Source organism: Coloeus monedula (genome assembly GCF_965178545.1).
Source record: "Coloeus monedula genome assembly, chromosome: 10".
NCBI lineage: Eukaryota > Metazoa > Chordata > Aves > Passeriformes > Corvidae > Coloeus > Coloeus monedula.
The window spans coordinates 26,240,652-26,257,327 of NC_138790.1; the positions used below are offsets into that span (position 1 = coordinate 26,240,652).

At 44.8% G+C, this 16,676-nt stretch overlaps 1 protein-coding gene across 1 annotated transcript in view; it reads right to left on the reverse strand.

Moving 5' to 3' along the window:
* Positions 1–16,676, reverse strand: part of MED12L (mediator complex subunit 12L) — a gene marked incomplete at both ends in the record, with an annotated part of 100,875 nt that overhangs the window by 72,248 nt on the left and 11,951 nt on the right. Inside the window, 10 exons of the mRNA XM_082288277.1 lie at positions 491–667; positions 1,631–1,735; positions 2,101–2,315; positions 4,306–4,432; positions 5,623–5,754; positions 12,601–12,737; positions 12,916–13,015; positions 13,531–13,680; positions 15,814–16,077; positions 16,446–16,556. Coding sequence (XP_082144403.1) covers positions 491–667; positions 1,631–1,735; positions 2,101–2,315; positions 4,306–4,432; positions 5,623–5,754; positions 12,601–12,737; positions 12,916–13,015; positions 13,531–13,680; positions 15,814–16,077; positions 16,446–16,556 — 1,518 coding nt within the window. The remainder of the gene's footprint in view (positions 1–490; positions 668–1,630; positions 1,736–2,100; positions 2,316–4,305; positions 4,433–5,622; positions 5,755–12,600; positions 12,738–12,915; positions 13,016–13,530; positions 13,681–15,813; positions 16,078–16,445; positions 16,557–16,676) is intronic.

Below are 16,676 nucleotides of genomic sequence, written 5' to 3' on the forward strand. Positions count from 1 at the left end.
CATTTACTATATTAAATGACTTGGTGCTATCAAGTGAAGAAATTATTTAACAGCAGTTCTCCAGCTGCAAAGCTGATTGGACAAGATTAACCATAAATCATTTTAGAGGGCATTATTTACTCCAGAAAGGGATTTTAAACAGCACTGAAAATTATTGTATCTGCTTACAGCACACCTGCAGGCTTCACAAATAAACTTCTTGTTCTTGCCAAGTTCCACTGTCTCTCCTTGCTGCTGCCTCAATGAATATGAGAAAAGCTAACAGCATGTTATTGCAGAAAATTTAAGTGAATTGTAAAATGAAGATAAAAAGTGTAAGTATCCAGCATGTTCTCTTTGTTTGATCTCTTTTCATATAAATTTATAGAACAGCAGCTAGGTTTATTAATAATCCAATTTACAATTACCTCCAAGTCAGGCAGTACCACGAGGTGCACAAGCACCGGTCACTCACCAGGGGCAGGGGGAAGGGGTGGCACTGGTCACTCACCAGGGGTATGGGGAAGTGTGTGGCATACTGCAGGTGCCGAAGGAGGTCATAATTGGATGGGAAAATCAGTTCTCTCAGCCTGTCCCTCTTTGCTGACTTCTCACTGGTGACTGAGATTCTTCTGCCAAAGGAAGGGTTCACGCTCTCACAAGACTCCCCAGGCATCGGAGAAAAGGTCTGAGACATGTAAAGCAAAGGTTTGAGTTAAGTGTAACCTCCAGCTTCTGAAATCCAGCAGCTGCAGCCAGCGATAGGATTTGTTCTTGCTCACAGTCATTTGTTAAACATCTGAGGTTTTTCAAAGATGGACAAAGCAAGGGCAGTCACAATAAGCCTGAGATTTAAGATACATATACAAATTAAATCTCTGTGCATATCTCTGTGGTTATTAGACAAGTTTTAACCTAGAGATATTTAGTCTGGGAAAATGTATTCAGATTCTAGGGAATCTCCACACTCATGCTGCTGTGACATAGAAACCACAATGAGCTGTTCCAGTGACTGAGGGAAATAAAATGAGATGGGCAAAGTGGGAGTTGACAAGAGACACTGTAGGCAGGCATGGACGTGCTTGAAACCACCAACATGACAGATATCAGGCAGAAACAGAGTCCCAACATCCTGCATGTGAGAGGTGTGGGCACAGGAGTCCATGAAGAACAAGGAGAAACCCAAAGGAAGAAACAGGAGATTCAAGAGTCATGCAAAATAGAAAGGGAAAAGAGGAGGAAACACAGTCAAAGCATAAAACTATCACTTGAGAAGCAGATGGCATCAGTGGGGGTCCTCAATGTCAAACAAGTGGGGAGCTCTGCACATTTATTCGTGCTTTGCTGTAACACTAAATGCTCAATACACTGGGGCTGGGGGCAGGATGGGGAGCAGGGACAGGAGTGTGTGAGTGTGCAGGGGGACAAGCAGGGCAGCACACAGGGGCAGCACTGTCCCACAGCAGGGATGCAGAGTGATGAGGCATACACTGACACAGAGACAGCGGGGACTGGATGCCAAAGGCCACTGGCTGTGGATGGAAGGAGCAAGGTGATGCTGGAGCACAGAGGGACATTCAGTGGAAATGGCAACAGCAGCCACAGGCACCAAAAGCATCACAGGCATGCAGAGAATCAAAGGCAAACATACTGGAAATTCTGAACTAAAATCTGCCTTAAAGTCACTCTTGTCTACATCATCAAAAATACCAGCGGTTCCTGAATCAATGCTCACATGCTCCATAATACCATGATCCTAATTGTCAGAGAGAAAAGCAAGTATCAGTCATATTTTACTGAAGATCCATTTAACTGATGACAGGTAAACCCAAGCACTCCAACTCTTTCAAAGTTGTGCCTTTCTGTTTGTCCCGTGTTACTCAGATCCCCAGGCAGCTGCCAGTTCAGTACATCTACACCAAAACCAGCAATATTTACACAGAAACTAAGCTAATGAATCCCTTTCAGACTTCTCAAAGAGAAAAAGACAAGGAGACAGAGATTAAACCCCCCAGTATCTCATATCTGAAATACTGATGCTTCGGTGAAAACCCACGTTTCACAAAGCAGAACAGCAAACAGGGGAATAGCATGAAGTGTTGGAATAGCATGAAGTGTTACCTCCAGTTTCACATCAGGATCCTTAGAATAGTGTTCACCCACAGCTGCCCCATTAGGGGAGCGTGGTCTGGGAGCTGCAGTGGTGGACAAGTCCCCGCGAGATATTAAAGTGCACATGTAGGCATCATGAGAGAAAACATCATGCCGAGTGAATTCTGAGAAAAGCAGCACCAAATTCACAAATTCTGTCTTCTCGAGGTCACTGCTTGGGTCAGCTACCCAAAAAAAGAAAACAAAATAGTTAAACTGCCGTTTCAGCTTGTAAATATTTGGGTTTGAACTATCCAAATTGCAAACTCCAGCATGTTAATTTTCAAGACCTCCTAAAAACATCTTGGGAATCTGCACAGGTTTCTCCTTGTCTCCAAAGAACAAATCATTCCCCATCTAAGCTGCACGGTCCTGTCAGTTTCAGACACGGGACAGACCTCAGCGGGTTCCAGAGCATCCCACCCATACCCACCTGCCCCAGCTAGGAACAGGGGCTCAGCTGTCAAGTACAATGTTCAAACACATCTGAAAATTAAACTGAAGGAGGACGAGGGCCAAGGACATTCCTTATGGGAAGAAAAATTAAACTGAAGCTTTGAATTATAACAGGCCACCCAACAGCTAGCCCTTCCTCCCAAATTACTGTCTTACCTACAGCAGTTTTGCAATCATAACAGAAAACCTTATAAAATATTTGCAGAGAACTTGGGATCTGCGTGCCAGGCCTCCAAGATGTAAAAGCAGTATGTTCATTTAAGTTTGACAGCACAATGTAGTTCACCAATTAAAGATGCTCACACATACCAAGAAAACAATTATCAAAATAAATGCATGTTACTTTGCTAGCACCAAACAAAGCCAAGAGAAAGACAACATATAAAATGTTATTAAGTTTTCATCTGTCACAGCTGTATTTAAATTGACTTGTTCTTTGCCACAGAAGGACTTGCAACATTGAGGTTAACAGAAAATAGCTTTATACCACACCAAATCTATTGCACAACGAAAGAACTACCAAACCCAAATCATCACCATTTACTTAAAAGGAAATCAGGCTTTAGAGTTCGAATTAGCCCAGCATGTAACACTGCTGGTGTTTAGCCATCCTCAGTAGGCTGCAGCACAGCAGCTGTGAGCAGCCAGGGTCAGAATGTGTCGCTGCAGCCCCAGGTCCTGCTCACGCCAACCCCCCTCAGGAGTGAGGCTGGGGGTGTGGGGAGGAGTATCCCAAAACACACACCTGAGCCCAGGTGAGCTGCCCTCCCTCAAATACAGCCCCTAGCTGCTTTTCATTTTTGGAGACTCAGAAGCTCAACCACACTAAAACCAACACAACACCCCAAAACTTGTCCAGCTCTCCCAAACACCAAAGGACATTTCAAACACGAGAAACATGCCCAGCTCTCTCCCTCCCCTGCCTTGCAGAGCTCCCCAGACCACAGAGGCCAGTACCCCATTCGAAGCAATCACAGCAGAAACACAAAATTTACTAACACAAATAGTTTAGTAAAAAAAATTTACTAGAACAAATAGATGGTTTATTAAAACCAGGATCACCACTGACAGAAAAACAGAACACTGCCAATACCTCTAAGTCTGAAACACATTTTTAAGAAGTTTCTTCTTTTTCAGATGTTGAGAGTTTTCAGTACCATGTTTCAAACCACTTAAAATCCCTTTTATTTTAAGGGCATTAGGAAAAAATGATACCTTAACCCACAGTACTTAAGAAGAACCAGGAAGACTGCTATCAGGAAGTTTTTCCAGACAAGATACGTCATGGAGCAGCCCTCAATGAACAAAGAAAATGTCCTTTTTTCAATCCACTATCTATCAGCCAACAGCTTTTGACTGCAACACTCATGTGCCATTTCTAAGTCAGTCACTGAGAACATGGAGATGACAGAAAGAGACAAGTGCTTGGTGTTAAATATGCACAAAGTGCAAGCAATTTCCCCAAACCTCACTGAGCTTAAACAGAAATAAACACATTTTAAGCAAATTTTCTTTTTGTGGGGGGAAAAAAAAAATCAAAACCCACAGAAGGATCCTATAGCAAGACAAGAAATCTAAAAACAAAAAATGTCCATATGAAAATAGAGCCAATACAGAAACTGAAACACCTGCTACAGCAAACCAGTAACTTCAGCATCCAGGCACCCTACCAGCTGTTTCTGACCTACTCTGGAATATCTGGAATTAGTTCATACTCACATAACGAGGGAGCTTGTGTATCCAAAAACCGTAGCAGGACATTCTGGAAAACAGGAAGACTGGAACCTGTCAAGGAGGCTGAAGACAGAGATTCCTTTTCATCTAGGACTTCAGATTCACCACATTTCTGCACAGTTAAATAAATAAAAAAGCATGTCTCTATACCCAAATGCACACAATATCCCCAGCATTTGCATTTGAGGCCACTACACATGTGACTGTTTCTTACCTCTGCATAAAATCCAGACTCACTCTAGAATGACAGGCTTTTCCTATTAACTAGTTTGGTTATTTCTAAGGTGCTTTATTTAATTATTTTGGGTTACTGACTGGAAAGGAACTTCCAGGACCACTGTGAATAAAAAAGGAAGCTTCTCTTGTCTGTGTAAACTACAGTTTGAACAATGACCAGGGCAAAGCCCCCTGCTTTGGGTGGATTTGGGTGCAGTGAGGCAGAAACAATGTAGTGACTCCATTCCCCTAAGCTGGTTTGTGGTGAGGGCAGACAAGGCAGAGAAGCTTCAGAAAGCCAAAGTCTTTCTGCAGCTCTGGGAGTGCTCTCACCTGTCTGTCCCACACCCAGGTGGAACAGACAACACACATTACTTTGCTGGGGACTTTTTTCTAGGAAAACAGTGCCCAGCAGAACTCCTGGTGGCACAGATGGGCGAGGCAGAGGCAGTGCCAGGGGGCCACAGGGACACTGCCCTGCTCCAGCCCCACTGCAGGGCAGAGCTGGTGCTGCTGCAGTTCCAGATGTGGCAGCTTAGGCAAGCTGGAGTGGGATCTTCTGCCACAACAGACAACAGTTCACATCAGAGATGGCACTACAGCACCCTGCTTCTGCAGGACCTCATTTCCCCCGAAAACAAAGGAATTCTACAGAATGCAAGACTTAAAGTTACACTTGAATTTTGCCTCAGATTGGATCTTGGCTTTGGAACTTTCACAGAGTCCCCCACCAGGTGACAGCTACGCCCCACTGGCCAGACCCACAGCCCTCTGTAAGGGACTCCAGCTCCTCTGGCATTCCTCTAGTTGGGCAAGCAGCTCACAAAAGTGAAACACTTTTTCTAACAGACGTAAGTCAGCTAACACAGACCTTCCTGAGTTAGGCTGCAATTTCTTACTTTAAATAGAAGGCTTTTTCCTGCTAAACTTTTCTAGAATTTATAAACTGTAAATTGATGCCAAAGATCCCCAATCCTCCAAATGCCAAACTCACTCCTTTTGTTATGAGATTAAAGTGAGGCTTCCTTAGAAATATCTACCTCTTTAAGCAAACTGTCACACGGTGCTGAAGTAGAGACAACTTACTTCTGCCTCAATTTCCGCTTGCCTCTTCTCCAGGAGCCTGGCCACGGCCATGGCCCTGTGCTTCCCAGACCTCTTACAGCTCACGGCCCACTCACAGAGCAGCATCACCACGGCCTCGTCATTTGGGGCTACCTGTGCAGGGCAGAACAGACAGAAACCAGCTCACCCACACAGCCCACGAGCTGATCTCCGACCCAACAGCCTGCAGCAGCCAGCACTTCGCAGGAAGAAAAGCTGAATGAGCTGGGGTTTGGTCTTTCGATGCACACATTTGCTGTCACCTGCACACATTTGCTTTCTTTGCAGTATTTTCACATGAAATATAAGCTGGAAGCCAAAGAGGGAAATCCCCAGTTTTCATACTGCTGAGACTCAAATCAAAATTTTACTTTATGATAAAGTTGCTTCACAAAACCAGGGAAGGGTGATGTGCCTTGTGAGCAAGAGGAAGAGGAACAGTGTACTCACAGAGCCTCCCAGCCCACTAACCACACGGGATTTACGTGCTCCGTACGCTCATTCTTCCAGACCTCCTCTGTTTCCAGACTCTGACTTGCATCCCACTGACACATTACGATAAACAAAACAAAACACCCCCTCAACCTCTAAAGGCATTATCTGTCAGATAGCCAAGGCTGAAAAACTCCCCAAGAGCTCCATTTTATTTCTGACCTTTTTAAGAAACACCATGTGTCTGGAGAACCCTGTGTTTACAGAGCAGCAATGGGATGTAATGTGCTTATATCCAGTACTTTTTCCTTGTGTGCTCCTCAGCTGATCTCACTCGTCCCTCCCAAGCTGGCCACCATCTCTGAACACTTCAACATACCAACCTGCAAATTAAAGAGATGTGATTTTCCTTCCTTCCCCAAGGTCACTGGAAGCTACACAGAGCAGTGACCATCACAAGGGCTGGAGCCAAGCATGGCATCCTCAGCAAGCGAATATTTTCCTCAAAGTGATTGGGAATTACAGACCCAAGAGCATGAAAGTTTCTGCTTCACAGCTGTCCCAACATCCCTCAGAAAAACAGAACATAAGTTTGTGCTGAACGAGGCTGCTGTGTACACACACATGTGCATCACAGAGGTTCCCTGTAAATACACTTTAACAGTAAGCAAGAGATACTACACAACTAGGGCAGGGGGAATGGAGGAGGAGGGGAAATGCTTTTCTCTTACCCAAATGAAGCAACATGGTGACATCACCACTGCTGTGGTGAGATGCAGTCAGCTACCCACAGAACCATGGACGCTATCGATTTCTGAAGACAATGCAGAACACTCAAAAGACTCTGATGCTCTCCACTGATGCAGACTTTTGTTGGGACCACCAGAGCCATTCCTACACACTGGGTTCTTGGAACACAGGGCCCTGGCAGCAGCTGAGACAAGCAATGCTGAGGGGTCTGGCCATCAAACATGTTATCTTGCTTTTGACTGGAGATAACAAATATGGAGCCACACTGCTTCCTGTGTCATGAAGGCTGCACCTCAGGGCTTCCTCTCTTCCAACACCACATTTACTCACACACACTCAGAATGCATCAAGCAGCACCTCTCAGAATAACCAGCCTTTAGATTTGTCTTAGCTGGGGTCTTGCATCTTAAGCTGGTCTGAACAAGCACAGAGCACGCTTCAGAGGGGCTCAAACTGCTACCTCAAAGAGCAGCATTAAGGTCACATTTTTACTCTTAAAATTTCAGGGGCAGGAAAACAAAAAGATCAGTTCACACATTACTAAATGACAGTGTTTTGTAGGGAAGACAAGACACAAGGAACTGAAGCAGAGCATGGGTATGGGCATGCAAGAACAGCAGCTCCCTGGGCTTGAGGGAAGCTCTCCATGGACAAGATTCTCCCTCAAGACTCCCAAACTTCCACAAGTACTAGTGTGACAAAAACACTTCAAGGTGACATAAAATGGGACAAATTATCTACAATACATAGCACACACCCCTTTGAAGCAAGAGATCAAGTTTAGACAACTCATTCCCAACATCTGTCATTTATCCATGATCCAAAATAACTGTAACCTCCTGAAAGCCTCAGTCAGACCCTTCTGGAAAAAACCAAAGGCTTCATTATCTCCTGTTTATAACTGGAAGCAAAGGTGGGTGAAGAAAATTAGAAAAGAGTTGGTTTGGGTTTAGGTTTAAAAAAGCTCCACAATTAGTAACACAGGAACGTATTAAAAGGAAAGATTTCCATGCCTCTGTTCCCGAGGAGCTTGGAGGTAGGACAGCTCATTACCTTCGGAAACACATCTGTATATCTGCCACACCAGAGCTCTCAGGCTGTACTACTCTATGGACAAACTATCCTCAAAGCTTGGGAGGTTAAAACCAACTAACTGTGCTGCAACAAGCAGTGCAGAGTGAAGTACAGGATACAAAACGCTCCTGACTGCAGCCCACCAGGGGGGCCCAAGGCAAGTGCTGCACATACACAGCAGCCCTAAGACAGTACCATTTGCACATTTCTTTAGAAGATGAGACCATGTTCAACAAAACATTAACCCTGCTTCAAAAGTTGTCTAGATTAAAAAGAAAAAGCAAGCTGTGTGTTCCTCTTAGGGTCACTATCAGTTATTTAAGTCACAGAACAAATTTTTTCATTCCAGAGAGATTTTGTACTTTAACTCCTTTAGATGAGCAGGAACCTGGCACTGAATTTCCTAAAATAAAAAAGGAAGAACAGGTAACTAAGCAATTTGAGCAACCAAAGCAATGCTAACTGCATTATTAAAACTATTACAAGACTACTCAGAACATGCTCTATTTTCTCAGCACTTGGGGAAACAGACTGATTCTCCAGATATTGATTTGCTCATCTTGTCTCTCTTTCCTGTCAAGCAGCCCAACACACTCAGATTTGGGTCTCCCACATAGTTACAAATGTTAAATCGAAGCTCCATGACTTCAAGATCCGTCAGAGCTCCTTTCCCACAGTGGGGTGGGGAATTTTGTTTGTTTGTTTCATTTCCAGAAAAGTGATGCCAGAAAGACAAATATCAACTCTCTGCATTTGTCACAAGCCCCCTTCGTGAGAACCACATTCAAAACAGGACTTTTTCACTCTAAAGTGAAAAACATCTCTTGGCATCATAAGAGTTCAGATGGACTTCAAAGACAACACAAGAAGAAAGACTAAAATCAAGTGCAGAGCCCTAAGCTTTAAAAAGCAGAACCCTGAGTGCATAAATATCCATGGAGTTTCAGGATTCTACATAGTGATTTCAAGAAATTCAACATCAGTCCTTAAAAATCAAACACTCTCTTCTGTCCTCCAGTCACTACTGCACACTGGCTAGAAAATCCTGGTACCAAGCTGCATGTACCAGGTATCCCCCACTGCTGAGGTGCATTTCAAGCTATACTTAACCAAGATGTATTTTGCTACACTGGAGACTGACAAGTTCAAGAGTCCCACCAATCATTCGAAACCAAAAAGTATTAAGAGGTAAAAAAGCTATTTTTTCTCAGTTCCTTTCCATAGTGGTACCTGTGACAGACTACGACAGATAATAAAATACATGTAGTCCAAATGTTCAGTGAAATTTGAGTGGGATTAAGCCCTAGGAAAATGACAGGTGAACTCACTGAAGAGTTGTTATAGACATGAGAAAGTCACTATTGCACCCTCCAGCTCACCCTTCTGAGGACTCTGTTTCTGCCCAAATCAACTCCTGCCCTCACAAGGACTCCTTGCTAACTGGGGCTGCAGATGAGTCATGGGTGTTCCAAGTCTGCACTAGTGTAAAAACTTTACTCTAATTTAAAACTGTATGGTAGCAATACAGACTGTTTACTGGATTTACACCATCACAAAAATCAGCACTGTGAAAATCATTCTGGAGCTGTGCACAAGAGATTATTTGAGTCAAAGAAATGTCAGACGGAAAATACTTGTGGCCAGAAATAAGATCAGTAGTTTTCTCTGCAATCCCATCTAAAAAGAAAGTGAATTTACCGCTTTATGACACATCATAGGTTTTGAGCCCTCCTACTCAGACAAATCTCCTGAGGAACCCACACAAGTCAAAGAGAACCAGAAATGGGAGGTCCTTTCATTGTTCTGTGCACACTGCCACACTCACTGGGCAGCAACCCTGTTACTGCATTCATTGTGATGTTACATCTTTATGGGCCATCAGACCTTCCCACCAAAACAATTCAACAACTGCTATTATTATTTGCAACTTCATGAACAAAGAGTTCAGCGTCTGTCAGCTACACTAAGTGCTGGGTTTTGGGTTGCACACAGCCTGATGGGAGCCCCTTGCCTGTATGGAAACCTGCCACACAAGGGCCAGCTGGGAGAGAATCACAGAATCATTACAGCTGGAAAAGGCTTTTAAGATCAAACCATTAAGACGGCACTGCTAAGTCCACCACTAAAACACGTGTGATCCATGATTAAGGCTCAAATCAAGACATTAAAACAGGAAAAACAGACAGGAAATAGGTTCCAAACATGCTTCAGTTGGGCTCACATCAAAACACAGGCAGCAGACAGCTGTCCTTCAACGAACATTTTTAACAACAATAACAATGTCTGTAGGCAGACATCCTAGTAGTGGATATCCTATTTACAAAACGAAAATCCTTACAAACTTCCATGAGCTGCCAGCTGAAAACAGTGTACACGGCCTCATGATTTATGGCCTCTTCTGCCAGTGAAAAGCAGAAATTTATTAAGGGGAAGGAAACTAGAGACAAAAAAAGACAAACAGACCGCACGTGGTGACATCCGTGCGGGCGCGGGGAGCGGCCGACATCCAGCGGCCGTGGGGCGGCTCGGCAGCCTCGGCAGCGCTCCCGGGGCTCCGCAACCCTCCCAACCCTCCGCAACCCTGCCGGGGCTCCGAACCCTCCCGCGGCTCCGAACCCTCCCGGGGGGCTCCGCAACCCTCCCGGGGCTCCGCAACCCCGCCGGGGCTCTTGCCATCCATCCCCCACGCCGGGGCTCTGCAATGGCTCCTCCCGGGGCTGGGCAGGGCAGGGCAGGGCAGGGCAGGGCAGGGCAGGGCAGGGCAGGGCCGGCCTGCCAGGTGCTCCCCGCAGCCTGCCCAGCAGGTGACACCTGAGCCTGCACTGGTAATGTGGATGTGTGGGCTCCCTGACCATGGCAGGAGAATGGAACTGGAAGGTATTTAAGGTCCCTCCCAACCCAAACCATTTTATGTGGCTTCGGAAGTTCAAATGTCAAATGCACAGGCACCATCCATCAGGCACTCCGCACCAGGGCCAAAAGTTGAGCTTGAGCCAAGCAACAACTAAGTCTTGAAAATTCCAGATGTGGTTAAGAAGCTGCACATAATTTGGCAGTTTAATTTCTTCTCAGCTCCAAATCTGGTAAGGTAAGGCTAAAACTTTCAAAGCTCAGTTTTCTTCTCTCAGAAAGAAGTCAGCACCTTCTCTGCTTCTGCTCTCCCTCGAATCTCCTGTGCCTGCTGTGCAAACACAGCCACACTGCTCTCATATCCAACAATGCTTTATTCCCACTCATCATTCTTCACTGCACAGTACAATGTGGTGCCATTAGAAGATTTCCTGCAAATCAAATGGACACACCTGCATAAAAATGTCTGGTACCCTGAACTGGGGAGCACAGCTCTAAGGGGCCAAAGCACCATGTTTTCAAGGCAACCCAACCTCAACTCATAAAGTACCATAAGACAAAGGCAATAGTGGCAGACAATCTGCATTAAGAACAGAATAACGAATTTCAGAAGTTTCCCTACCAACACTGTCTTTTTAAACACAGAGCGTTACTACAATTGTATCTGGAAGTCAGAAAAACTTTGGAACACAGACAAGGAGAAGGAAATAAAAAGAGACAAATACATTTGCAACAGCACAAAACCACACCATTCAGCTCCAAAAGCAAATGAAAACAGAAAGCCAGCACCCAAATGATAAAGTATATCACACCCTACCTGTTCAAAACCACAGCACATCCGTGTGCTAAAGTCCTGATGTCACCCAGGCATTAGGGCTAAGAACTTTCAGCGACTTCCCCTGCCTGCTGTGACAGCTCTCCTTCCTCAGCGTCTCTCTGATTACCATAAAAGTGTATCGGGAACACAAGGACAACTCTGGCAAGTGTTTCACTCCATCTTACCTGTTCTGAGCTCCACCTAATGGTTTGCTGGCACGTCTGTCTCTCTGGAAATGCTTCCAGATGTGTCATCCCCCCAACACTACATTCTGCTTGTTTAATGCAAAGCCATTAAAGCACTGATTGACAGTGACAATGCAGCAGGTCTGTGCAGAGGGTCCTGAACTACGACCATCACTGGCTGAGAACACAGCCACTGGCAGAACACGGGTGGAGTCACAAAACAGACCCACTCATATTTTCCACTTTCAAATTTTACTCCAACAGTGTATATTTAAATTCAGATATTTCTTTTCTCCAAACACCTTCCAAGGAAATTCAGGAGTTTGGTGTTATACACAGACCCAGTGCCATTATCATCTGCACTACACACACGCTAAAAAAAAAGGGACTTAAAAATTCCACGGATTACGGATTAAATTTTTTATTGATCTCTGGAAATGGGTTTAGGAGCGGGGGCAAAAATATCAAAAACTCCAGGAGTATGTAGTTTTAGAATATTTTAGAATATTTAGAGTATTTTTTAGAATATACTAAAAAGCCTAGTAATTTATTACTTGCTACAATAGATGTAGACGTTGTCAGCAAGGCAATAATCTGGAATTTTACTTGGCAGCATCCAAAAAAAACCCTTGCTAGATCATTTCTCCTGAGATTTGCAGTACACAGAACTGAAGAATACGATGGCAACAGCAAAGAGCAGTTGCATCCTGTAACCCAGCTGCCCACTAGTAAAGAAAAAACCACACCAAGAAAACCCAAAGCTTCTCTATCAAATAAACACACAATTCACGTAAGTAAAAATTAAATCCATTGTCGATAGATTATGAATTGAGAGGAGACTGCAGCCATTACCTCTTGGTTATCCTTACTCTGATTTGCCCAGAAGATCTTATGATAAAGTGTCTCCATGGAATTGCTGGAATCTGATCTGTCAAAACAATGCCGATCCAACACTTCCAAGGTGTGCAGAACCCGGCTGATGGTCACCCCTGGAGATGGGAGTGGGACAGGAGCAAGGCAAAAACAAAGGGTTTACACAGGAAGACATTCACCTGGCAATCTATTGCTGGGATTAATGGTAAGGCAACAGAATTACACTCGTTATACTGTTCAAGGAAGAACAGATGTAAACCCTAAATCTCCAGTGTTTGTTTGGAATTGTCTTACCTGCAGTTGATTCTTGGCACTTGTCAAACGACCACCGCACCTCCACAGCATGGCCTCTTTGCTTTATCTGCTGTTCTACTTCATAAATCTTTGCCCGAACCTGTAGGAAACAGAGCTGCTAATTAGCTGGTGGTGGGAAGTGTCAATTTCCACGACAAGCCTACGACAGTTCTCAGCAGGAACAAGGTACCCCACAGTGTTCCACAACACTCCCTACATTTGGGAACAACAAACTGAGGGACAGTCTGTTCAAATCTTCTCTGCTAAGAATCTTCTTGCACAATAAAACATCATCTCCTTTCATTCCACGCAGCAAAACTTAACTTTTCAGCATGTGTGAAAAGTCACATCCCCCAATACATACACAAAGCTTCCTCTTATTTGCCATTTTACATCTTTAAGTAATTTCAGTTTAATAACAGAAAACATCTGAATGTAAATAAAATTCCTGATATTTTCCCCAAAGCTGTCCCACAATGAAGGTCAACACCAGCACAGCACTAGCCTTGACACTAGACTCACAGAAATACCCAAACTTGGCTGCAGTCCTAATGATCAAAATGGTTACTGGGACATAAACCAAATCTTAATAATCTGGCAAGAAATAGATTTTACCTGCTGATTAAAGGCTGAATTTCCATCTGGCATAGGTAAACTAGATGGAGCAACTTGAAGTAAATCCAGAGGTGAGCCTGGATTAATGTTCTTATTTTCATTTGTGGAATAATTCCACACCAAGGCACTTGGGCAACAAAGAGTTACGGTCTGCAAGCAATAGTACAAAACAGGAGTAATTTCTTTTTCCAAACATGTGTGATAGACAAAACCTACAATAAGAGTCCATGAGATCAGAATCACTTTTGGTCCAACTGCTACAGTGAAAGAAATAAGACAGGCCTAAGCACAACTACTTTAGGAATTTCCATTTGGGGAAATACAACTACTGTTTTATTTTCCTTCTTCATTATTAAAAAGAAATAAATTTAAATATATGCATGTTCGATTTCCATTTGTATTGCTTTCATAACAACATCAAAGACCATCACCAAAGGTTCATTTCAGCTAGATCCTTTCTGCAAAATGGTAACAGGCTTAACAAAAAAGAAATCATTTGTTGTTCAGCTTAGAGAAAGAAGCTACATGTGAAAAATTTAAATTTAAGAAATTAATTAAAATCAACTCCTCAGTCAAGACTTGAAAGCATAAAGGGGTAATTTAAATGCACCATGAACTTAGCATTTTGCATTGACAGGCTTCAAAACAGTCATTTTACAATGGCCTGTCACAGGTACCACCACCCTGCAGCATTTGGTACCGAGCAGAGCTACAGCAGAATCTTCTGCTCTTTGGGGTCAGACCTTCAATATCATCTGAAATGACACAAGTTGACTCATCTTATAGATGTTTATTTTTGAGACTGTTGTATTGCTTCTTGGGAAGCTCCCCCAGTCCAGATCTGGACTAGAAAACAGCACCTTGACAAACATTGCCTAGAGAAACATTCCTCTGGAAAGGTGGGGAGCCTGTCTGAATCCAGGCTGAGCTATGGACCCATGTGACGGCACGAGGGAAAGGGGGAAAAGGGGGAGAGAAAAGAGCAGAACAAGCACACACAAACCCAAACAGCAGAGGCTACGCAGGAAGATGACCAGCTGTGTTGCCAGTAGAGAATCACTGTAACACTGCCAGAGGTCACAGCATAGCCCAGCAGCCCAGGATGGAGACAAACCCAGCATTCCCAGAGCAGATCCATGTTCAAGAGGAAAGAAGTCACAGCACACTGAGAACCAGAGAGAATCTAACATCCTGGCTCAGGCCCCCTCAGCAGCGAGGGACGAGGATACTCTCCCACTTCCCTTCCTCAGACAGCACCAACACCTGCCCTGGCAACAAGCCTGCCTGCCTCCGGGCTCTGGACTTCCCACACTGCAACGTCCAGGGAAAGCTGCAGCCCTCAGAGAGGGAGCTGCTCCTAGGAGAGCTCTCTGACTGAAACAGACTGCCCAGAGCGTTGGGATAGGCGTTAAAGCCCAGCCTCACATCGTCCTGCGGAACCTGCTTTGGCTGACCCTGCCTAGGGAGGGTACAGATCACATTATCTGCAGAGGTCCCTGACCTGTTCCATGATGCTGTGATCCCATGAGCATCAGCAGGCTCCTGGTACCAGCAGCAGGATATCTCTGAGCAGCCCCCAGGGAGAGACACTGAGCAAACAACAGCAGGAGGGTTTGGGGAAGTCTCACTAGATCAGGGCTCAGGAAGGCAAACAACCACAGCTCGTCACAAGTGCCCTTCTTCAGAAAGTAATTACTCTCTTGATATTTCTGTGATTGCCAAGCAACGAACACAAGCAAGCAGACTCTTCTGTTCTACGGTCTTGAAAACTGGAGAAGTTGGTAAGGCAATATAAACTGCCCATAAAACTGACAAAACCAACATGAGGTGTCCTACAGTGGCACCAGGCATCAGTGACAGGCTGGAGACAGCAAAGGAGCCCTCGCGGAGATCAGCGCGGTGCTGTGGCTGCCCAGCCACACTCAGCAGGCACACACAACCTGGCAGGACCACGGGGGTGACGAGAACAGGATCAGATGCGTGGAGCAAACCCTCTATCCCAGAGGGAAGGCCTGGCCATCCCAGGCAGCAGAGCCACTCCTTCCCCCAGCAGAGGTGCCGAAGACACACAGACACCACAAGCTTCTCCAGGAGGCTGCTCCATTGTGCCTCAGCAGGTGCAGAGACTCCCCACCCACTCTCCCCACATCCATCACCCTTTAATGGACACAGGTACATTTCAAACCACAGCTAGCACACCTTGTCCCACCCAAACCCCACTGTTTTCCAACACACTGAACGGACATAGCCTTGAAAACAAAGAGCAGCAGAGCAGTGGCCTACCTGCAGCATGCAACTGAGTCCATACACCAGTGGACGGTGCTGAGGGCAGGCGAGGAAATCTGAGCAGGTCATCTGTGCTGGGCTCACCCCAGGGGCAGTCGGACTGGGCACTGCCAGGGGAGGGTTACTTGGTCCGAGGATCATGTGAGGGGAATGGGCAGCTCCAAGGTTAGGCCCATCGCTGAGCAGCAAGGACAGGCGTCTGGCACAAAAGTATGCAAGGCGGCGGGACAGGTAAGCTGACTGAACAAACTCTTCTGAGTACTGAAATTTAAAAAAATGCAGTTTACTACATGGTCTGCTCCGTGTACCCATTTTCCTTGACAACCTAACAGCTGTCATGCATGAACTGGAAAGAAACACTTCCAATGTTTAGGATTCCAGAAGTTAGAAAAGAATAGCTCAAATGTACATCTATACTTCTTTCTCTTAAAAATTTCATCTGCTCTCCAGGACCAGTTACAGTAAAAGATTCCCTCTACCAAACTGAGTCAAGGATTATAAAACATGAACATCTCATAGGCATTTATAAACTCCAATCATGCACCAAACAATATTTATATAGATTTTATCACCACAAATTTAACAGGTGTGAATCACACACTGATTTTGGCTTTAAAATACGCACGTACCTGCAACATCAGTGGCAACAACAGCTTCAGAAGATCATCATCAGTGGGTCTGATTTTTTCCAAAACATCCAGTATCCATGTCAAATACTCGTGTCTCTCGAGCATTCCTTCCTTAAAGGATTTCAAATAACACATCACATGTTACCTGGGAGCACTCAACAAGCAGCTGTGTAATGCCATGCTTCATTTCACTCTGGTTGAGCCCTCGGTACCCGTGTCACCACAGAGCTA